Source organism: Pleurodeles waltl, chromosome 3_1 (assembly GCF_031143425.1).
Source record: "Pleurodeles waltl isolate 20211129_DDA chromosome 3_1, aPleWal1.hap1.20221129, whole genome shotgun sequence".
In the NCBI taxonomy this organism is placed as follows: Eukaryota; Metazoa; Chordata; class Amphibia; order Caudata; family Salamandridae; genus Pleurodeles; species Pleurodeles waltl.
In genome coordinates this window covers 737130998-737154339 of record NC_090440.1, presented here as the reverse complement: position 1 = coordinate 737154339, position 23342 = coordinate 737130998, and the positions used below count along the sequence as shown (strand labels likewise).

The 23342-nt window shown below is 49.0% G+C and overlaps 1 protein-coding gene across 1 annotated transcript in view; it reads right to left on the bottom strand.

Moving 5' to 3' along the window:
* Positions 1-21537, bottom strand: part of RCN1 (reticulocalbin 1) — a 169333-nt gene extending 147796 nt beyond the window's left edge. The window contains exon 1 of the mRNA XM_069223505.1: positions 21097-21537. Within this exon, the coding sequence (XP_069079606.1) occupies positions 21097-21311 (215 nt within the window). The 5' untranslated portion in view covers positions 21312-21537. The remainder of the gene's footprint in view (positions 1-21096) is intronic.
* Between the last annotated feature and the right edge of the window lie 1805 nt (positions 21538-23342).

The following is a 23342-nucleotide window of genomic DNA, read 5'->3' as shown; positions in this document are numbered from 1 at the left end:
CCATCTGGCCCATCCTCCTGCAGAAAAGGCACCTGGCGTCGCAAAGCCAGGTTGTGCAGCATACAGCAGGCCACAATTATCTGGCACACCTTCTTCGGTGAGTAGTATAGCGAGCCACCGGTCAGGTGGAATCAGACTGGAATCTGGCCTTCAGGAGGCCGAAGGTGCGTTCGATCACCCTCCTAGTTCGCCCATGTGCCTCATTGTAGCGTTCCTCTGCCCTTGTCACTGGGGTCAGTAGCCATGACACGTTGGGGTAACCAGAGTCACCTGCAAATGTCGAGGGACAACTGTTAGACACAGACTAACCCTTAGGGGCAGCCCCATACCCAGACAGCAAATGAAACTGTGTGGGGACTTTAGGCTCACCTATTAGCCACACACGGTGCCTCTGGAGTTGGCCCATCACATAAGGGATGCTGCTATTCCTCAAAATGTAAGCATCATGCACTGAACCTGGAAACTTGGCGTTCACATGGGAGATGTACTGGTCGGCCAAACACACCATCTGCACATTCATCGAATGGTAGCTCTTCCGGTTTCTGTACACCTGTTCACTCCTGCGGGGGGTACCAAGGCCACATGTGTCCCATCAATGGCACCAATGATGTTGGGGATATGTCCCAGGGCATAAAAGTTACCCTTCACTGTGGGCAAATCCCCCACCTGAGGGAACACGATGTAGCTGCACATGTGTTTCAGCAGGGCAGACAACACTCTGGACAACACGTTAGAGAACATTGGCTGGGACATCCCTGATGCCATGGCCACTGTTTTTTTAAAAAGGCCCACTGGCCAGGAAATGGAGTACAGACAGGACCTGCACTAGAGGGGGGGGGGGGGATTCCCGTGGGATGGCGGATAGCTGACATCAGGTCCGGCTCCAACTGGACACACAGTTCCTGGATTGTTGCATGATCAAGTCTGTATGTGAGTAGGATGTGTCTCTCTTCCATTGTCGACAGGTCCACCAAGGGTCTGTACACCGGAGGATGCCGCCATCTCATCACCTGCTCCAGCGGACGTGCCCTATGGAGGAGAACAGCGAGCAGAGAGTCATCCAACACTGAGGTATCACAAGGTGTTATTTGCAGAAACTTTATTAATCGGCAATGTGCCGGTATCTGTCTATATTCCCGGCCTTGATAGGTGTGACACAGTTAACATCCATCCCATGTGGCCTCCTGAAATGGCGGCTGCTCGACCTGTAAGGTGGGACAAGGGGATATGAGGTAACTGCACTGGCGTTCTACACCGCCGCGGTGGGCCGTCAAAGACTGCTGCGCAATTCTGCATTGGTGACGGTACTCACCGCCGCGGACGTGACCGCCATTTTCTGTCTGTTCACTCACATGATACCTGACCTTCAACAGGAGAGGACCTACACTGCAAGTGCTACTGTGACCTGTGTCTGGAAGCGACGATGGCTCATGTGTCTGGGGAAAGGGCCCCTGCCTTCACTTCGGAGGAGTTGGAGAAACTAGTGGTTGGGGTCCTCCCCCAGTACACACAACTGTACGGTCCTCCAGACAACCAGGTGAGTACACTGTGAGCATGCTGCATGGGCAATACCTGTTTTGAGTGGTGTGGATGGAAGATACATGGGGGGGGGGTCTGAGGCCTGCATGTGCCGATGGGGAGTATATGTGCGTCAGGGCAAGGGTGGGACCTGGGGGGCAAGGAGTATGACTGTCCTGACGGGTCAGTAATTTCCTTTCCCCCTATACAATTCCTGTAGGTCAGCGCCCACCAGAAGAAGGGTATTTGGCGTGCCATCGCCACAGACGTCCCGACCCTGGGGGTCTACCACAGACGGAGCACCCACTGCCAGAAAAGATGGGAGGACCTGCGCCGCTGGAGCAAGAAGACGGCGGAGGCCCAGCTGGGGATGGACTCCCAACGTGGGAGGGGTGCCCGTTGCACCTTGACCCCCCTGATGTTCCAGATACTGGCGGTGGCCTATCCGGAGTTGGATGGGCACATGAGGGCATCACAGCAGCTACAAGGGGGTGAGTACACTCTCATTCAGCTGACTCTGCACGCATCACAAGGTGCCTGGGTGGGGGAGGAGGACAGTGGGTTCCCCTAGGCCAGGGCGAACTTGGTGGGCAAGGTCCCTTGTGAGGCAGGCTATGTGGCACCCCAACCCCACCAGTGGTAATAACCATCTACACCTAGTCAGGCTCCTGTGACTTCCAGGTGTGCAGCAATTGGTCTTAGGCCTCGTACCCCATAGTCAGCTGAAATGTCTAGGAACTGTCAGTGCATGGCGTAGTGCAGAGGGCTGCTCCCTGTGTGTTGTGTCCGCCAACGGTAGTGGTGTTGCATGCACTGAACATGTCTTTCATCTGTCTATCCCCCCCTTTTTGTGGTCTCGTTGTTCTTGTGTGCAATAGCATCATCAAGCGGAGGAGCACTGGCACCCAAGCAGGAGGGAGCTGCAACCCACTTGGCCCTGGAGGGCGAAACTACAGAGTCTGAAGCCACCAGTGGGATGGAGGGTAAGGGGAGCTCCACGGCGGGGACAGGAGCAGACAGCAGTGACAGCGACTCCTCCTCTGATGGGAGCTCCATTGCGGTGGCGGGCACCTCTGTGCCCACCGCATCAACAGGTACAGCTGCCACTCCCACTACCAGCACCTCCCTCCCAGCTGCCCCTCAGAGTGTGTCCCGTGCCCGCTCACCCAGGAGGGTGGGCATCTCCTTCGCCCCAGGCACCTCAGGCCCTGCCCCAGTCAGCCCTGCTGCCCTCAGTGAGGAGGCTATTGACCTCCTGAGATCCCTCACTGTTCAGCAATCTACCATTGTGAATGCCATCCCGGGTGTAGAGAGGCATTTGCAACAAACAAATGCATACCTGGAGGGCATTCATTCTGGCCAGGCAGCCCAACAGAAAGCATTTCGGGCTCTGGCCTCAGCACTGATGGCAGGCATTGTCCCTGTGTCCAGCCTCCCCCCTCCAACTTCCTCCACCCAGACCCAATCCCCTGTACCTCAGCCTATCCCAAGCACACCATCAGCCCAGCATGCACACTCATCAACACACAAGATTGGACATGGCAAACATAAGCACCACACATCCCACAGGCACTCACACAAGCACCATCCCCATGCAGACACAGCAACATCCACTGCCTCCACTGTGTCCCCCTCCTCCACGTCCTCCTCCTCCCTCCCTGTCTCATCTCCACTCACACCTGCATGCACTACATCCTCAGCCACTGCCTCCATCACCAGCACGCCCATCACCACACACCGCTCACGTGCACTCACCACCCCCACTACCATTCACACATCCCCAGTGTCCTCTCCCAGTGTGTCAGTGAGCCCTCCTCCCAAAGTACACAAACACAGGCACACACCCACCCAACAGCCATCCACCTCACAACAGCCTACGGCCCATGCACCTTCACCCAAATTCAGCAGACTTAAACCTCCTACAACCACTACCTCTACCTCCACTCCCAAACCCCCTCCATCTTCCCGTCCCAGTGTATCTAAAAAAACCTTTCCTGGCAAACCTTGACCTCTTCCCTTCATCTCCCCCCCCTCCTTCCCCTCGGGCCAGGCTTTCCAGGTCCCAGCCCAGCACCTCAGCCACCAAATCCCCAGGCATGGTGGTGCCAGCAACTGCGGGGTCATCGAGTGCGCCACCCATCAGGGCTGCCAGTGTGCCACGTAGCGAGGGCAAGGACATTCCGCCATCTGCCAAGGTGAAAAAGGTGCCCACATCCTGGAGGGAGAAGCCGAAAGTATCAGCCACCAAGGGCTCAGCAAAAAACAAAGGGGATAGTGGCAAGACAACTGCGGCACCATCAAAGCTGGGGAAGGGCCAAAAGCTGAAGAGCAGGTCAGGAGAGGGCATCAGGGGTGTGGAATTTATTCAAATATCTACTTGTCCACGGGACAGGTTGCTTCTCAAATCTACTTGTCCTGTAAAAAGATCTACTTGTCCCTTTGGTGCCATGTAGTGTGGCGCCAAATTATAGCAGCAATCTCATTATGTAAGAGCTCTGATAATAGCCTCTCTGATTATGCCAGGGCTACTACCATAGTAGGGCTTGAATACTAGCAGTTTCAATCCCTACTGTAGCAATTTCCTTATTTTTCCACCTTTCTGCAGATCTGCATACTGGGGCTGGAGGAAGCAGTAAGCAATAGTTCCAGGGCTGGAATGCCTTTGAGTCTGCAAACCTACTAACCTGCATGTTTTAAAGATTTTCACCAGCTTCTCTCTAATATTTTCCCATAATAAGAAAGGTTGGACATTTACTCCTGACAATGGCAGAATTAGAACTTCTTCCAGGGTTGGGAAGAAAGTGGCTGGAGGGAAAATGAACTTGCAAATGCTCAATAGATTTTCACATGAGCAAATCTACACATGCGTATTTACCCATGCTAAAATACAGTTCACAAATATTTTATAGGGGTACGACATATACCATGGGTGCACTTTTGTGACTTTCTTTAAGAATTTGGGGCCACATGTAGGTAGGTTCAGATTTGTGACCCGCAAATTGCGAGTCGCAAATCCGAATGTAGGATGGTGTCCCTGACACCATCTGTGATTCGCAAGGGCTTTGCAAATGCTCACCTCATGAATAATCATGAGGTGGGTCGCAATTTGCGACCCCCTTGCGAATTGGGGCCTCACAGGGATGGTGGCCTGCTGGAGACAGCAGACCACCATGTCTGTGACTGCTTTTCAATAAAGCAGTTTTTTTTTTTTTGTTGTAATGCAGCCCGTTTTCCTTAAAGGAAAACGAGATGCATTACAAAAACGAAAAATGAAACGTTTTCGTTTCATTTTTTCAGAGCAGGCAGTGGTCCGCAGGACCACTGCCTGCTCTGAAAAAATGTTTACAGTGACATTCACAATGGGGAAGGGGTCCCAGAGGGACCCCTTCCCTTTTGTGAAAGTGTTAGCACCCATTTGAAATGGGTGCAAACTGAGATTGGTTTGCGCCGGCATTCGCAAAACAATCCTACATTGCACTGCGAGTCGCAATTAGGAAGGGAACACCCCTTCCTAATTGCGAGTCACAAACCCGTTTTGCGATTCGGTAACCAGGTTACCGAATCTCAAAACTGGGTTTGTGAATCGCAATGTGCTTTTTGCACGTCGCAAACAGCGAAAGTCGCTGTTTGCGACATGCAAAAAGCTACCTACATGTGGGTCATGGTCCCTAATTAGGTCTGGTGTTAACAAAGACATTTTGTTTTTATTAAACTTCTATTTCTCTCTCTTTCGGCTGGCTTTACTGTGAGTGATCGCATTCTTCTCTTCCACAAGGAGCATATTGGCACACAAAGTAGTTTTGTTCAGTGTCAGGAACTACAGTGGCAATCAGTGACGTAATGAAACTGGAGGGTGCCCCTTTGCAAAGAACATGGAGGAGCCCCCTCTCCAGACTCACTCAGGGCAGGTGCTGTGCTAAAGGGGCCCCCTGGAGGGCGGCTGCGGGGCCTTTGTTATGCCACTGGTGGCAACATGTGCTTTTAGAGTTCAAAAACGTTTTGGGTTTTTTTTGCCAGTGTTTGTTACAATGTTGAGGACCTGGTAGCTCCCACAACAATAAAGTGTTACAAAAGCCATGTCAAAACAAGACACGCATTGATGAAACTAAAAGACTTATAAAAAATATGTCAGATCAGTTGGCTTTGTCAGTGTTTGTTTATTTTCATGCTTCCCATAATCGTGTTGAAAATGGTTACACTGATTTTCCATTAGAAATATTTTTGGGAAATACTAGCATGCATCAAAACATTTTACTAAATGACACTTCATTTGCATATAATCAGAGAGCATTCTGGGAGCATTATACTTAGCCTCATAGCCTAAACTTTTCAAACATGTGTATACACGTTTTTTTTTTTTGTACTGGAACCAACGTCAGTAGTGAAGTGTGACATTAAAACATTTATTTACAGCACTCACCCTAATAATGAAGGTTTTCAAATAATGAACCATAAATACAAGTTCGAACAGCATTATCTCTTGGAAACACATTACCTCAACTGCAGAGAGTTCCACTCTCTGTAAACAGGCAGCCAAAGGGTTTGTGCTGCAGAGGGTTGGGTCTACTTGTCCTAAGGACAAAGTAAACATAAAATCTTGTTGCCCTTGACCCCAAACAAGATGTCCCGGGCGATAGGAATTCCACATCCCTGGGGCACCGCCCCCGGCACATCTACAGCCTCATCGACAGTCCCCAGCCTCTTCCCCAGTGGGCAGCTGTCCGAGGCTGCAGGAGACGTCCCGCTGTGTCCCTCAGAAGGTGCTGACCCATGCACCGTCGCCAGCGCCGCAACAGACAGCGCCGCAAGCACCACCACTGGCCCCGCGGCGTCCTGGGACACAGGCACCACCGCTGGCATGGCTACCATCCCCAGTGGTCAGTCGGCTGAGGCTGGAGGAGAGTTCCTGGACCCTGGCCAGCTTCTATGAGAAATTTCTTCCATCACTGTTTGCACCTGCAGGTGGAAGGCGCAGCCGCAGCAGTGTGGGGTATGTCGCTGCCTCCATGGTGTATCATGCTACCTGAACCTTGCAAATCTTATGGCACGCACACCCAGGTGAGGGAATTGTACCGGCCACACTGCACGTGGAGCACTCTGGGCACAAAGCCCCCTCCAGAACCAGAGGAGAGATACATCCAGTACCACTGTCCTGGGCAGTATGAAGCACTCTGGGCACAAAGCCCCCTCCAGAACCAGTGGAGAGATACATCCACTACCTCTGTCCTTGGCAGGGTGAAGCACTCTGGGCACAAAGCCCCCTCCAGATCCAGTGGAAACTGTTATCCACTTGAGAGACTGTGGCTTTGCACTCCCCAGGATAAAGCAGTGGGCAAACCACCCACTTTAGAGACTTGAGAGACTGTGGCTTTGCACTCCCCATGATAAAGCAGTGGGCAAACCACCCACTTGAGAGACTTGATAGACTGTGGCTTTTCACTCCCCAGGATAGAGCAGTGGGCAAACCACCCACTGGAAAGACTTGAGAGACTGTGGCTTTGCACTCCCCAGGATAAAGCAGTGGGCAAACCACCCACTTGAGAGAGTTGAGAGACTGTGGCTTAGCACTCCCCTGGCTACATCAATGGGCATGGAGCCCCCTCGTGCAGCAGTGGCGTTGTGCGTTCATCCGGCTGAGGTGCCCCCCTTCCTCCTCCCCCTGAGGTGCCTGTATATTTTTTATCTGATGCCCCAGCAGTGTTCTCTCCGTTTCCAGTCAGGTATCATGTGTGGGCCTCGCCCATGCATTTTGGGCCCAGAGGTCCACGGCAAATGATTAGTACACTATCCGGACTAGTGTAGTTGCTGTACATATTTGTATATACTGAATTTTGACTAATGGATTTTTAATGATTACAATCGTTATAATCATTTCCTTTAGTCCTTGCATTCTTCCATGGGGTAGGGGGGTGTATATGTAATGTTGCTGCATGTATTTTGTGTATGTTTTTGTGTGTGAGGGTGAGGGTGGGGGTGTTGCATGTTGGCGGTTTCCGCCAAGGTCGTAATCACATTTTTTTTTCCGCCGGCCTGTTGGCGGTATTACCCCTGCATTACCACCGACCCCCAGGATTGTAACAAGGGCCAATGTGTTTAGAAAATAAATTACTGCAGTCCATGCTTTCACATGAAACCATAAGTCCAGCTGAGGCCTGTGCTCAAAGAGAGGTGGGACTATGTAAATTGAACAGCACAGTGTAGGTGTTTTTTGCATTACCAAGTTTATATTTCAGGGACAATAATATTACGTGATTTGCCTAGAATTTCACGATTTTATGCCAAAGCTGTAGTATCCAGCCCGGCGGTCATTACCGCCCTGGCAGTCGGTGTGTTACATTGGCGGTTTGGCTTTGGCAAAACTGCCAATGTCATAATATGGCGGTATGTACCGCCAGCCTGTTGGCGCTACTACCACCACTATTGTACTGACCGCCGGGATCATAATGATCGCCTAAATCATGAGATTAACTCAAACTCAATTCAATTCAAACAAGAACAGCATTAATTAATTAGAAGACGCCAAGACATAACCTAATCAAAACTTGCATCAGAGTATATTTTAAAGCATTAGCATAAGTCAATAAATGAATCAAAGGCAATAGATCGTTTCTAATCATGGAGTTCAGCAAATGCAAAACAATTTAGGGACAAGAATTTAGAAAACATCTAGCTGAGAATACTATGTATACAGCGCAGTTGGCACCTAGAAAGGAAAGGCAGAAAATACAATTCAGTCACATTGTCATAGCTACCTTTCCTCGGGATGGGTCAGCAACAAAGTCAGTCTTCGTCCTCAGTCGATCAGCATCACATCAGGCTCTCAGTCAGAGAGTATGAGCCTAATGACAGAATCTCGAGTATGGTCTGCTCCCCTAACATCTGAGCTCTCTTCCGTCTGCCACGTTGTTATATCAAAGTCACCCAGACTATCTCCCAATTTGTCAATAAAATCGTACGTTATTACCCTAACCAATAATGTCCGTAAGTCAAATCTATGAATTCACAGTTCACATGTCGTTGATTGGTCCGCTTTACGATGTTCTCATCATCCGGCACATCAGGTATCAAAAATGTTGCATTTTCTTCTCCAGTCAATGTTTTTATTGTTCGAATCCTGGGAGAGTACATCTAGAGCACATTACACACTATTTGATACAATTCTAGAGACATCATCTCCTGTCCGTCTGTTCACATAAGAAGCTCCAGTTAAGCACTTTTATTAAACAATGAGCAGTTCACGGTTAGTTCATTTTGTCAGCATTTTCCATCAAACATTTAAGAAACACAGCTTCTGCACGAGGCCTGGCAATACTAGGCCAAGACACTTGCTAAGTTAAGGTCTACAATTATTGTAGAACATAGGTTATAACTCTCAATATGACATATTACTACATTGTTCTAATACATTTTCAACATTTCATGTATATTAAATCACTCATTTAGTAAATATTGGTGGCCATTCTCCGAGGTCACAATTTCAAACGTGCACATTAATTTTCTATGTTAATCATTTTCTACTAATTTCATTATTCAAAATACATAAACATTCATGAATAATTTGTAATTAACACTTTTGCATTAACACAAGCCAAGGAAGGAGGTTCTAATGTCAGAGTTGTAGTTAGCAAAAAAAAAGCCCATGCCTGGATTGGAACGCCCCTTTCCCAAAGAAAGTACATCAGCCTAATTCGTAAAGCATTTAGTGCTCGCCTTCTTTTACATACTCAACCCTGTGAAGTTAAAGTAACTTTTATCACATGGGTCAATCTCTCAGTCTTACAACATCACAGTTCTCTAGGTCACCTGTTACTGTACATGACAGTATTCTTCCCCACCATCAAATAGTTAAAAGTTGAATGGAACCAGTTTGCGGTCAGCTTATCACCTCTCTTGTGGAGTTGTATAACACACTGAGCTACATAGCTTGTCGACTGTCGTAAACTGCTACTCTTAGAAAAAGGTCTGCCTTCAAGAGATGCAGGCCCTTTTCTTCAACTGATGTACGGCAGTCAAGCAGCGGTTCCTTCAGGTTATGCCGCTCAGCCAGTTAAAATGGTTGAGTGAGGATTTCATGTCAGTGTACAATATATGTAACTCTACTATAGAAAGGTATCAATTTAAAATGTTCTCCAACTGCTGAAATTAAGGAGGGGGAGGGAGTACCCTACCCGACATAGCACCAAGCACAAATTTAGCTCCGATGCATTGTGGTAAATGCACAGCTCATTTTAACTGCCAGCCTTTAGTATTCACCATTGTTGGTGCAGCCAGTGCTGTGTATGTCTGATAGGTGTTTCAGGGTATTTGTCCTTCTCCAGTAGAGGGGAACAAATTAAATTTGGAGTTGCTGGCAATGCTGCTTATAGTCTTCTTTGGTTTCTGTACCACTCCCAGAGTGCAGGTGCACCCTAAAGAGCTGGTCAGCCCAATAGCACAAAGGAGCCAATCACACTGACTGCACCAACACGATGAAATCTAAAGACTATCAACAGAAGTGTGTGTTAAGAATTAATTTTCCACAAAGCATTTGGGCTAATTATGTGCCGGTGTGCCAGGTAGTGCGCTCTCCCTCCTTGTTTTGATTGACTCCTTGCCAACTAAGATTGGACTACAGCATGAATGACATACAAATGACGGTCCTTAACACCAAAAGGTAAAATGTTACGCAAAGTTATCAGCTGTATTAGCCACCTGTGCTTCAAGGGACGAATTAGAGTCTAGAAAGATGCCTAAATTATATACAGCTGAAGAAGAATCCAGTTAGGAGCCCATAACATCCGGTCAGCATAGGCAACAAGGCATGAGTGCACTATCAGGTGTTATTAATAGATGTTAACAGGCATGAGGGACAGCATAGACCATTGTGGGACACCACAGTTGAGGAGACTGGGTTTACAATTAAAAGGAGGGAGAATAACCATCTGTTGTCCGTCTGTCAGGTACGAGGGCATTCATTTCAGTGTTGTCCCAGAGATAATCAAGTATACAAATTGGTTGTAAGGTTCAGTGTAAGCGGGACACGTTTGCTTCAACCTGCTGTTCAGTGTCAGTAATCCACTGATGGGTGTTCATTTGAAATGTGAAATTCTAGTGCGGGCTTGGAACTGCAGTCTTTGATCTGCTTCAATAAAACTAACAGGCCGAATACACCTTATAATTAATTTAACAGAAACGGCCACGGTGGGAAACATGGTGTTCAGAAACAAAAACGAAAGGCAAGGGCTAGTCCTTATTTATTCTGCATAGTGCCTTCTGACAAACGTTTGTTAAAAGATGCAATTAACTTATTTAAGAGACCCAGAATGGTGCAGGAACACTGTAGAATACATATTCGAAAATATAGCCACTCTGTTCAAGTTTTGCTAAACCTATAAGAAGGAAACCACCTCCAAAGGGTACAGGGATCTCCAAGGGCGAGAAGATTCATACATATAACACGTCTTTTGTTTACCAAAGCAACACAATTATTACTGGGTTTGGCCAACAGTTGAGATGTATTATTATTTTAGGAAAGAAGATTTCAGGTTGTTAATAATAGGGCTTTGTGGGACAGGTACCGCCAGGCACTCTGTTCGCCGGGAGCATTGGGGGGAGGAAGCACAACCGGGCAATTGGTCTGTGTTTGGGCTACAACCATTATAGGATGTAGCCCAAAGGGGATATATAGCTGCCATTTTGCAGGAGCTAGCCACCATTTTGTAAGTAGCACATGGTGGCAGCCCTGCTCTGAGGAAGTGAGGGAAGCTTTGCTAGCTAGTGGTACGTTAACGTGGCAGTTACTACGTACAGCAGGTGTTTTCATTCCGCGCTTCCTGAAAGCGGCATGTCGTCAGCGAAAGAAAAAGTGCGGTTGGTCATGCGGCTGGGAGGGGCAGGGGTGAAAGGCATGTATTGACATCACAGTGGGGGGGCTGTAATTGCGGCAAGAGGAGAGCAAGAGGGGTACCAGGGTTAGGGGGGGTGCAATACTGGGGCCACAGGCATAGAGGCCAAGCCAGACAGGGAGGAGGGGCCTGGCCACAAGAAGGCCAGGCTCATGGGGGTAGAGATGGGTCATGGGTGGTGCCAAGCAATCTGATTTTAAGGGGGCGGAGCCCAGATCGTTTGGGGGTGGGTGGAGAGTGAAGGTGGGCAGGGGGAGTGTGGGCGGTGGGGGAGGGGTGGAATTTGGGAGAGAGTGCAGTGCTACCCAGTGGGAGGGATGGGGATGAGGATCCAGGGGAAGGTTTTTCAGGACAGGGGGGGCAGGCCGGGTGACACAGTCAGTAGCGAGGCAGGTGGGGGCACTCACTTGGAGTGAAGATAAGGAAGAGGGAAGATTGGAGCTGAGCAGCAGGGGCCCCCCAAAATATGTGTACTCCAGGACTAGAGCCAAGAGGGTGCCGGGCTCCACACCGGTCTCACAAATTTTCTTGCAGGTACAGCGGAGGCGGAGTACAGCGGAGGCGGGAGAGCATGGGTCGGCTCGCCAACCCAAACGGGAAGGGCCTGCTTGGTGCCGGGTGACCAGAAGGGCAACATTGTGGGACCCGGTGGTGAGCACCATGCGTAGGTTGGCGACAGCTGCGCCGGGGGGGCAGGGGTGTGGGGGGGGAGAAGGACCAGTCGAGAGCGGGCCCGCTCCACCGGCGCGATGACCATGGACGGCAGTGCAGACATCACAGGTAAGAAGGAGGGCATACAGGCTACCAAGGAAAGGTGGAGCTTTACCCCCGTGGGGGTGGGCAGAGAAAGTACAAGAGCCGTCGAGTGCCAGGGGTCCCAGAGGTGTGGGGCCGACAAGGGGTAAGGTGGTGGCCATAAAGGAAGCTGCGAGGGGTGCACAAGGTTGCGAGGTTGATAGTATAGAGCTAGACTATTTTGAAGATAGCCCGGAGGAAGGGGAAATTATAGATGGTGACAGTGAGACGGAGGGAGAACCGGCGGGAGCAACACTAATGTTCTTTGTCCTAGTATGTTGCAGGGCAAAGTAAAGCATCGGCAGACAGCGACAGAGAGGACGGCTGCGAGAACACTGTCAAGGCGGCAGGCTTCGGTGCGGGTGCCAACCTTAACGCCAGGTAAGACAGGGTGGACTGGCAGGGGGGCAGGAAGATTCGGGGGTGGGCGGTACCAAGGGAGAGGAGAGGGAGAGTGAAGACAGTGAGGTGAAAGTAGAAGGGAAAGAAAACAAAGAGTTGAAGATAAAAAGGCTCCCTTACATAGGGATGATGAAACCTCTGGGGGCGCACTTGATGCCTGCCACGACGGACAAGATAAAGAAAGGTGAGTATGTGGAGGTGCTGAAGTTACTCAACAAGGAGGAAAGGGCAAAGGAGTGTTCAAAGGAGGAGGAATTTGAGCTGGCAAAACGCCTACGGGTGCCAGTGATAATAGAGAACTGGACGTCAGTTTTTCTCAAATATGCAAGCATTTATTGTGAGAAACACCCAGAGAGAAGCGTGGCCTTGCTAAAATACATGGATGCTATCAGGAAAGCACAGCTCTCGTGTAGCGGCAATACATGTGCCCAGTATGACTAGGAGTTCCGGGCAAGAATGACAGTGGACCCGGAGGCAAAATGGGGTGAAGTTGATATTGACCTCTGGCAACAGACTATGGGCCCGGCAAAATTTGGCAAGACAGTATTTACGGCCAGTGACCTCCTGATACAGTACAAACCCTTTCAGCAGCATTCCACCCGGGGCGGGGTGAGGTCGGGATCCAAAGTACAGGGAGGAATCTCTGAGGCATGCTGGGCCTTCAATAAGGGACTGTGCACAAGGGAGTAGTTCCGGCATGAGTACTCCAAGTGTGGGGGCAGACATGCATTGGTGCAGTGCTACGGTAACCCAGGGACGGGGCAGTCGGGACCAGGTATCAGTGGAGGACAGCAGTCACAGGGTGCTCAGGGATGGCAGCAGGGGGGGGTTAGGGGCCTTCAGGGGGGTGGGAGCCAGGGCTCTGGAGGAAAAGGCTTGTACCCTGGTTAAAATGGACGGGTTGAGATACTGGTTGCAGATTTATCATAAGCGAGAAGCAACAGTGCAGTTGCTGGAAGGCTTTACGTGCGGTTTTCATTTGAGGTACGAAAGTCCCAGACAGCGGCACTGGGTGGAAAATTTGAAGTCTGTAAGGGTGCATCCACAGGTAGTAAGGGAAAAGCTGGCAAAGGAGATAGATGAAGGTAGGATGGCAGGACCTTTCAGAGACTGGCTAATGGACCAGCTCATGATCTCGCCTACTGGGGTGATACCGAAAAGAAGAACCGGGACAGTTTTGGTTGATACAACATCTATTGTGGCCAGCAAGCCAATCTGTCAATGACTTTATCCCAAGTGAGGAGTCCAGTGCGTTGTATTCATCAGTGGACGTAGCAATGGCGCTGGTTGAGCAGACAGGGCATGGGGCACTGATGGCAAAATGTGACATCAAGTCTGCTTTTAGGCTGCTCCCGGTGCACCGAGAGGACTTCCAGTTGTTGGGGATCCAGTTTGATGGCGAGTGATACGGGAACAAAGCTCTGCCCATGGGTTGTGCGATATCTTGTGTCTTGTTTGAGCACTTCAGTTCCTTTTTGGAGTGGCTATTTACATTTACCACAGGTCATACACCACACTACTTAGACGATTTCTTCTTTGTTGCACCTTCCGATTCAATGGGCTGCCAGAATTTGCTGGACAGCTTTACAGAGCTCATGGAAAATGCAGGTGTGTCTTTGGCACTAGCATAAACAGTGGGTTCTGCTCACTCACTTTCCTTTTTGGGAATGGAGATGCATTCCAGGGCCATGGAAGCCAGGTTGCCTTTAGACAAACAGGTTGCGATGCGTCTGTTGTTGGATGCAATGTTGGAAAAAACAAAAGTCACGTTCTATGAAGTACAGATTTTACTTGGCCACTTGAATTTCTCATGCAGAGTAGTTCGGGCAGGTAGGGCATTCTGTAGGCGGTTGGGGCTCGCTCTGTTGGGATTGTCTTTACCTCACCATCATGTGAGACTTTCTGCGGGTGTGAGGGAGGATTTGCGCATGTGCACCTTTTCTTGGACACTTTCAATGGGATTCCAATGGGTTCCCCGCCGGATTTCGATTGGGAGGCACAGATTTATTATGATGCGGCGGGAGGCATTGGTTTTGGTTTTGGCATTTACTGGCAGGGGAGAGGGTGTACAGAGGAGTGGCCAGCAAGGTGGAAGGGTGGGGGAAGGAATATCGCGTTTCCGGCATTATTTCCGCTCGTTGTGGCAGTATACATCTGCAGTCCATTGTTCAGCACCAGAAGGTGCTTTTCCATGTTGACAACATAGCAGTGGTGCAAGTGGGAAACAGGCAGTCACAGCTAGGGACCCACAAGAACTGAAATTGTTGAGGATGTTTTTGTTGGCGTGTCTGCGATATATTATTATGTTTAAGGCCAAACATGTGCCTGGAGTGAACAATGACATTGCAGATGCTCTGTCTCGTTCACAGTGGGAGAGGTTCCATGGGCTTGCCATGGACGCAGACAGGCAAAGAAGCCAGATGCTACAGCAGCTCTGGAATGTAGGTGAGAAAGGATGCTGCAGCTGGTGGTAGGGTGGGTGGCATGGTCGACGCAGAATGTGTATGAGGCCACAAGGAAGGAATTTATAAGGTCAGGAGCATCTAGGAGAGAGAGGGTTAGGGACAGAGTAGAAGATGCAGTCCAGTTTATCTTGGATTTGATAGGTAAGGGACAGTTGAAGGTGACTATGGCAGGGAAGCTAGCGGGGGTCGCCTTCATGTGCAAATTCTTGTGGGGTATGCACCCTCACTGGGTGAGCTGGGCGCGTGGATGTTGGAGGGGGGGCAAGAGATCGGGGGTAGGGTAGGGTAGACAAGTGTGGAGACCTGTGACGATGGAAGTCTTGACAGGGGTCTTGGGAAGATTGGTTCACATTTGTTCTTTGGAACATGAATATGTTCTTTTTGCGACATTGATGGTGTGGATGTTTTTTGGTGCTTTTCGTGTGTCAGAAATGTTGGGCTCCAGAAGAAAAGCGGGGCGTTATGAAAGGAGGTGTCCATACAAACCCAAGGGGTGAGGATCTTTCTCAGGTCATCTAAGACGAATCCGCGGGCAAAAGGCATTCAGGTACTGTTGCCAAGACAGACGGAAGGGGAGGTTTGCCCACATCGTTGGGGGGGTGATGTGGAGTTGGATGCAGGAAGTTCAAAAGGGGGATAGTTTTCGTACATGAGGGTGGCACACAGGTAACGGCTTTTCAACTTCTGAGCTTACTGAGGGAGGCACTGGAGGGCATGGGAATGTCACCAATGAATTTTGGGACACATTATTTTCGTATAGGAGCAGCGACCTAGGCGGGGATGGTTCGGGGGGGGAATAAAGCAGCTGGGTAGGTGGTCCTCTGATTATTTCCAGCGATATGTGTGTTAGGTTTTGTTAGAAATGGGGTCTTTGGTTGGCAGTCAGGTTACCCTCGTCCAACCAAGGACCCTCACTCTAGTCAGGGTAAAAGAGAATCACCCTCAGCTAACCCTCTGCTTACCCTCTTGGTAGCTTGGCACAAGCAGTAGGCTTAACTTCAGAGTGCTGGGTGAGTATGTGTACCAACACACACAGTAGCTTAATGAAAACACTACAAAATGACACAACACAGGTTTAGAAAAACAGAAAATATTTATCTAAACAAAACAAGACCAAAACAACAAATATCCACAATACACAAGTCAGGTTATCAATAGAAATGCAAAAAGAGTCTTCATGTAATTTTAAACACACACTAACACTGTTAGCGTGAAAATGTAACTTGGGTGTGTCAAAAATAACCCCGCACAGGCGAGTGTGCGTCAAAAAGGGCTTGCGATGTGTCGATCTCACTCACGAGCAAGACCTTGCGTCGTTTCTCCTTTCTTTGGGTCAGGCGTGTCGTTTCTTCTCTCCGCAGGAGAGCGATGCGTCGATCCAGGCAGCACTCACAGGTTAGGGCAGGCCTTCCTTAGTTTTTACATGCCCAGCGGTACTTGCAACGGAAATCCAGCCGCACGATGATCCGAAAACCACGCAGTGCAGGTTGCGATCTCACCAGCCTCCATCTGCGATGCTGTGCGTCATTTCTCCAGCCCTGGGCGTCGATCTTCGGGTCGCGTTGCAGGCGAGCGTTGATTTTCAGCTGCAAAGCTGGCTGCGCATCGATTTTTCAGCCACAGATTGGAGTAGCGCCGATCTTTTCCCCGCACGGTGTTCTGTGCGTGGATTTCTTCCTCTTAGGCTGCCAGCTTCTCCTTTCAGGGTCCCAAGAACTTAATGGGCACCACTTGGCAGAGTAGGAGTCTCTCCAGAAACGGCAGAGATAGGTCTTTGTTGTCCTTGAGACTTCAAACAACAGGAGGCAAGCTCTAAGTCAAGTTCTTGGAGATCTTCACAAGATGGAAGGCACACAATGTCCAGTCTTTGCCCTCTTACTCTGGCAGAAGCAGCAACTGCAGGTTAGCTATTGAAAGCACAATCATAGGCAGGGCAGCTCTTCTTCCTCAGCTCTTCTCCAGGCAGAGGTTCCTCTTGGTTTCCAGAAGTGTTCTAAAGTCTGTAGTTTTGGTGCCCTTCTTATAACCATTTTCTCCTTTGAAGTAGGCCTACTTCAAAGCAAAGTCTCTCTTGATTGTGAAATCCTGCATTGCCCAGGCCAGGCCCCAGACACACACCAGGGGGTTGGAGACTGCATTGTGTGAGGGCAGGCACAGCCCCTTTCAGGTGAGTGACCACTCTTGCCCTCCCTCCTAGCACAGATGGCTCATCAGGATATGTAGGCTACACCCCGGCTCCCTTTGTTTCACTCTCTAGTGAGAGGTGCAACCAGCCCAACTGTCAAACTGACCTAGACAGGGAATCCACAAACAGGCAGAGTCACAGAAATGGTTTAAGCAAGAAAATGCTCACTTTCTAAAAGTGCCATTTTTAAACACACAATCTTAAAATCAACTTTACTTAAAGATGTATTTTTAAATTGTGAGCTCAGAGACCCCAAACTCCACATGTCTATCCGCTCCCAAAAGGAATCTACACTTTAATCATATTTAATGGTAGCCCCCATGGTAACCTAGGATAGTGACAGGCCTTGCAACAGTGAAAAACAAATTTAGCAATATTTCATTGTCAGGACATGTAAAACACATTACTATATGTCCTACCTTAACCATACACTGCACCCTGCCCTTGGGGCTACCTAGGGCCTACCTTAGGGGTGCCTTAAATGTAAGAAAAGGGAAGGTTTAGGCCTGGCTAGTGGGTACACTTTCCAAGTCAAATTTACAGTGTAAAACTGCACACACAGACACTGCAGTGGCAGGTCTGAGACATGATTACATAACTACTAATGTGGGTGGCACAACCAGTGCTGTAGGCCCACTAGTAGCATTTGATTTACAGGCCCTGGAACCTCTAGTGCACTTTACTAGGGACTTACTAGTAAATCAGATATGCCAATCATGGGGATAAACCAATCAACAATACAATTTACACAGATAGCATATGCACTTTAGCACTGGTTAGCAGTGGTAAAGTGCTCAGAGTTCAAAAGCCAATAGCAACAGGTCAGAAAAAATACGAGGCAGGAGGCAAAAAGATTGGAGATGACCCTGCAAAAGGGCAAACGTCTAACAGGTTTTGTACGGGTGTAGGAGCGAGACTTGCGCATACCAATTGTTTCTTTTTTAGGTTCAGTGCCGGGTCCTCTGTTGGTAAGGTTGGGCGTCTGGATTTTGGGACACTCTCAACAGAAAGGCAGAACAGGAGGCCAGGAAATCAGATTCCACAAACCTGGGGCTGACTGCATCATGTGGGGGGTGGTATGGCATGGGAAAGAGGGTATGAAATGGAAAGAACTTTTGCCAACATTGGTTAAGTTACAGAAAGGGGCGGCATGCCCTGACTTTTTGATTATTCACTTAGGTGAGAATGACCTAGTTCAGGAGAAAGGATTGGCCTTGGTGAAATGGATTAACATGGATTTGTTGGAGATAAAGCAGCAATGGTTAGGCTATTTTCCGGTTTGGATGGAATTCATCCCTAGGAGGACCTTGAGGGGAGCACGTAGGCCAGCAGCGATAGATAGGGCATGGAGGAAAATCAATAGGGAAATGCAACATTTTTGCAGGGAGTGTGAGCTAGGATGTATCGGGCACTCAGACCTTCGGTATGATGCAGTGGAATTTTTTCACATGGATGGTGTGCATTTATCCCGTTTTGGATTGAAGCTTAATTTGTCAGAAATTAGAGAGTGCCTAGCTAGGACACTGAAAGGGGCAGGAGTGCCCATGTTTTCTGGTGGTGGATGACCGGAAGGTTGGAGGGGGCCTTTACAGAAGGTCAGTGGAGTTTACATAGGGGAACCAGGCCTTAACAGAGGAGGCAACGAATTTGAAACAGAATGGTCAAACTCCAGAAGAGGCTGCAATGCATCCAGAACTCCTCCGCACGCCTCATCCTGGACATTCCCCGCCACTGCTACATCACAGACCCACTGAAAAACCTGCACTGGCTCCCAGTCAACAAGAGAATCACCTTCAAACTCCTCACCCACGCTCACAAAGCACTGCACAACACTGGACCAGAATAAATCAACAGACGACTCTCCTTCTACACCCCAACCTGGCATCTCCGCTCCGCCGACCTCGCCCTAGCAACCGTCCGACCCACCTGCGCCAGACCAAAGACCTTCTTACCTTCAGGAAACTTCTCAAGACCTGGCTGTTCGAGCAGTAGCAGCACCTTCCTCCTCCCCCCCCCCCCTCCTCAGCGCCTAGAGACCCTCACGGGTGAGTGGTGCGCTTTACAAATCCCCTGATTGAAGGAGGGCAGGGATTAGGGTTATTTACAAACGAGCTTGGCACTTACGAATAGGCATGAGTTAAATAGAGCCGGGAAGTTCAAGAGTTTTGAATAACAGAAGGTAGTTGGACATTGGGTAGTTTGTAAGGTAAAAGGTGGGGGGTTGGTGCCAAGCAGATGCTGCTTTGTTTAGTGAGGTGCATAGTTTTGTAAGGGAAGATGCCCAGGGATAAATTGTGATATACACCTATTCCAATAAAGCCGTCTTTTTCACACAAAAATGGTACGTGGTCTGTCGGGGCTCATTTCATCCAAATGTGACATGACTTTAAACATGCAAGCATGTCGTCAAACTTCGGAATATCTCGGCTTACGGGACCAAGAGGGTATAAAGACGTGCAAGTTTAAAACTTTAAGTTAAAGAATAATGAAAGGGGTGATGGCACACTTCCATGATTAGAAAAGTAACACGACAAGAGGTGATCAGATTGCAGGAGTTGTTGGTATGCAGCATCCCCCGCCCTGATCTATATAAAGCAGTGCCTTGAGCGGCGGGAGACGAGGCCTTGCACCCCCCGGATACTTAATACACACACTATGAGATCATGATGGGCGGGCACTGCCTGTCAACGTGCCTGCTTGAGGTAAGTCCCTAGGCCTTCCCTCTTTGCCTCGCCCCTCTCCCGTGGCATCTGCCACGTTATCCTCAAACTGCGCGATGCTCCTCGCTGGCCGAGCCCACCACGAAGAACTGCTTCTGCGCTCACAGGGTCAGCACACAAGCCCAGCCTAAGGGCAGCGCCATCCAACGGCTCTGTGATATGTGTATGCATTTATCTACATGGTTTGGAGGGGCATGACGAGGACATTTGAATATGTAATGTATGTGCATGCCACTCCATCAGCACAGTTGCAAAAGTAAGGTAAGAGGTGACCCGTACCCCTGTGAAGTCGACGGCTGGGTCCCTATCATAAGGGTCACCTTCACCCCACCCAGCCCTGTTATTTTTTATTTTAGCTAACACCTGTGATGCTGCTTTTTGTTTGAATATTAAACTCGGCTCAACGAATCCCAGCACGAACTCGCTAGTTGGCTAACAAACCGGCAGTGGGTGAGCGGATAGTGACCGCTTGTGACCTAAAGCCCGTTGGCACCTGCCTACTCTTCACCAAGGAAACTATACACGCCGCGTTCAGAACTTCGTGCTGAGGGTGACAGGCAGTGACGTAACGTAAAGTGGTGCCACCGTCGCAACATGTGATGGGGGTGAGGAGTGGCAAGTCTTACATATCTCAAAGATATTCACCGGACAGGGGGTTATTGGGGCCCGTCTTGAAAGGTTTCCCCTCCCGACTCTCTCCCCCCGCTCCCCAACCCTTGCGCTGCATGGGCTTGTGTTCCGCCCCTGGTGCCAGGATGACCCTGTGTCACTGGGATACCTGTTCTTCCATCCCTTAGATTTAATTTAAGGAGTCACCGCAGGATCGATTTAGTTTTGGTCGGGTTCGGTTAAACCCACTGGACTATTAGAACTAAAAAATGATTTGTAGGAACAAAACCTAGAACGGGGAAATGGTGTTCTGGTGACAGAGATACTCACACTTGTACATATCTTTTGTCAAAGTTTTAGACATCACATGAGTGTAAAGCAGACTGCCACACCCATGCGTATTACAACTTTATCTGGCTGCTTATGCCACTATTTGCATGCGGATATATATATACATATACATATATTTCTTGTAAAACCAGGGTTGTCTCTGTACATAAGGAGGGTGGGTCGCTTACCCTAGTTTTTCCCTGCTCTCCTCCGGAGTTAACTGGTCGAAGCTCTTGGCATCCTCTCTGCCCAGGAAAGTTTCGTGGTCGTACTGGAAGCTCTGGTTGTCATCGTGCAGCAGGTCACGGAGCTCCAGCTCCGGGCGGATCCTCTCCCTGCGATAGGTGGGCTTACTCAGCGCCGCTCCAGCAAAGAGCAGCGTCAGCAGGTACCAGACCCCCATCTCTTTGCAACCACCTAGTTAAGGACAAGCTCCGCAGGCGTAGAAAAATCCAAATCAGAGAGAGTTGGCGCGTGGCGACTTGTTCTTCGCACCAAGCTGGCTCTGCCCTCCTGCTGCTGGTGTCTGCACCCAAGCCTCAGGCAGGCATCACTTCATTGGCAGCTACGCTGTACCACCGGACTAGAGTGTGTAGAAGTTCACTGAAGTTTCTACTAGCTGTCTGCCCGAACCAATCCTGATGAAGTTCACAGGTCGGTTAACGGAGTGGGTTCGCCTGTAAGAAGTCTTTGGATTGGCCAAGTAAAAGGGGCTGGGTCGCCACGTTGCAGCAGAGTGGTGCTCATTAAGAAGGGAGCCCGCGGTACTTACTGAACATGAGACTATGGTGTTACGTTTCTAGCAGGGAGAGGAGCATCCGGGTTCGTGTGACAGGGCGCAATCTCTGTTTTTATGATGGGGACAGACACGAACCTGTCATCAGATGTAAAGTAAGCTGCACCAAGAACAAATTCTGTCAGTGTCACTTCCCATTACATGCAGAGCAAAAGTCTTCTCAGGCTATAGATGGCATAATAGGAAATGTTACTTGCAAAACCACACAATGATTCGTATTTAACCCCCTTCTTCTTCCCAGCCAGTTTTCCCTCTGGGAATGAATTACTGTATGTGCAGTATGTGAATACAAGGTGTGCAGATTTCATTCTTCACAAAATAATTTATTAATAACCAGTCTGATTATTTTCTTAAAGTAGTATTTAATCGGCTATTTTAGTTATTGTTACAGAAAGGGATGACAAGTTATCTATAAAAAAATAAATAGGATAGCTATTTAAAAAAATAAATGGAGGGTTCCACTAAACGGGCACCCGCTTGTCTGTTTAATTGTGTAATGTGTTATGATGCCACATAACAAGTTTCTACGAATGCTTTGATGCACCAAATCAACTTAATGTTACCTACTTTAAGCTGCTAGCCTCGCTGAAATAATGGAACCAGGGCAAGTCTCCTTTCACATTGTCTCTTTTATACCATGAATGTCATTCCCTGCTAATAAATAAAGTCACATTTTTTCTGGGAGGAGATTTTAGAAGTGCAAGAGTATGCATCCTCGCCTATAGCAAGAAACAGCACGGGTCTCTGGGATTTAGGATAAAGCATTGGGCACGCATAGAGGGGTGAAGACAGAAAGGTAACTCATGCTGGTCGATTTGTTCTTGTTCTGTAAGGGGAAAAAGCTAACAAGTGCTTTTTATTTACCTGTGCAAGGTACTGTAGTGTTGCACACCGGCGGCTGCAGGAACGGTGCCATGCGCTAGTGGTAGGAATCGCATTGGCGCCACGTGTAAAGGCCACAAATAACCACTCAGAGCTGCACGCGTGGTTTAGCTTGGGCACCAGGTCCGCCATCGTCCATCTTTTATTACCAGTGTCCCACTCGGGGACAGGATGGCACTAACTACAGTGGAGATCAAAGGGCTGTGCATAAACGCCCCTCTGGCTAACAAAAGCATAGGGTGCCCAAATGCATCTCAGTTACATCACTTCGGTGACATTACAGGTACCAGTTGTAAGAAGCTAGCTCTTCATATACTGGACCAAAATGAGGCACACTGTGCAAAGAGTCGAGCAAACCCTAAGGTATCACAAAGGCGCAAATTACTTGCAAAATGCTCTCTTTTGTGGTAGTGTGGTGAAGCAGTTAGGCAGATTAGAGGGTAGTGCTAAGCATGTAAGGCATACCATACACTCATACAGTGAGACACACACTCAATACAGAAATCCAACACCAATTTATAAACATAACACATACTTTATATAAGCGTTGATACCAAGATCACCAGAATCATGTGAGTACTTTTGAAGATAGGAATTTTTAGAGTTTTAAAACTTTTGCACAGTGCACTTTTTGGGTGCGGAAATGCTATACTGTAGGGGAAAAGCATGTACTGCATTCAGACACTTCACAGTGACTTACAGGACTGTTCTCCATGACTTGAGGGGAGTATGGGGCAGAGTCCAAGGTGACACCAA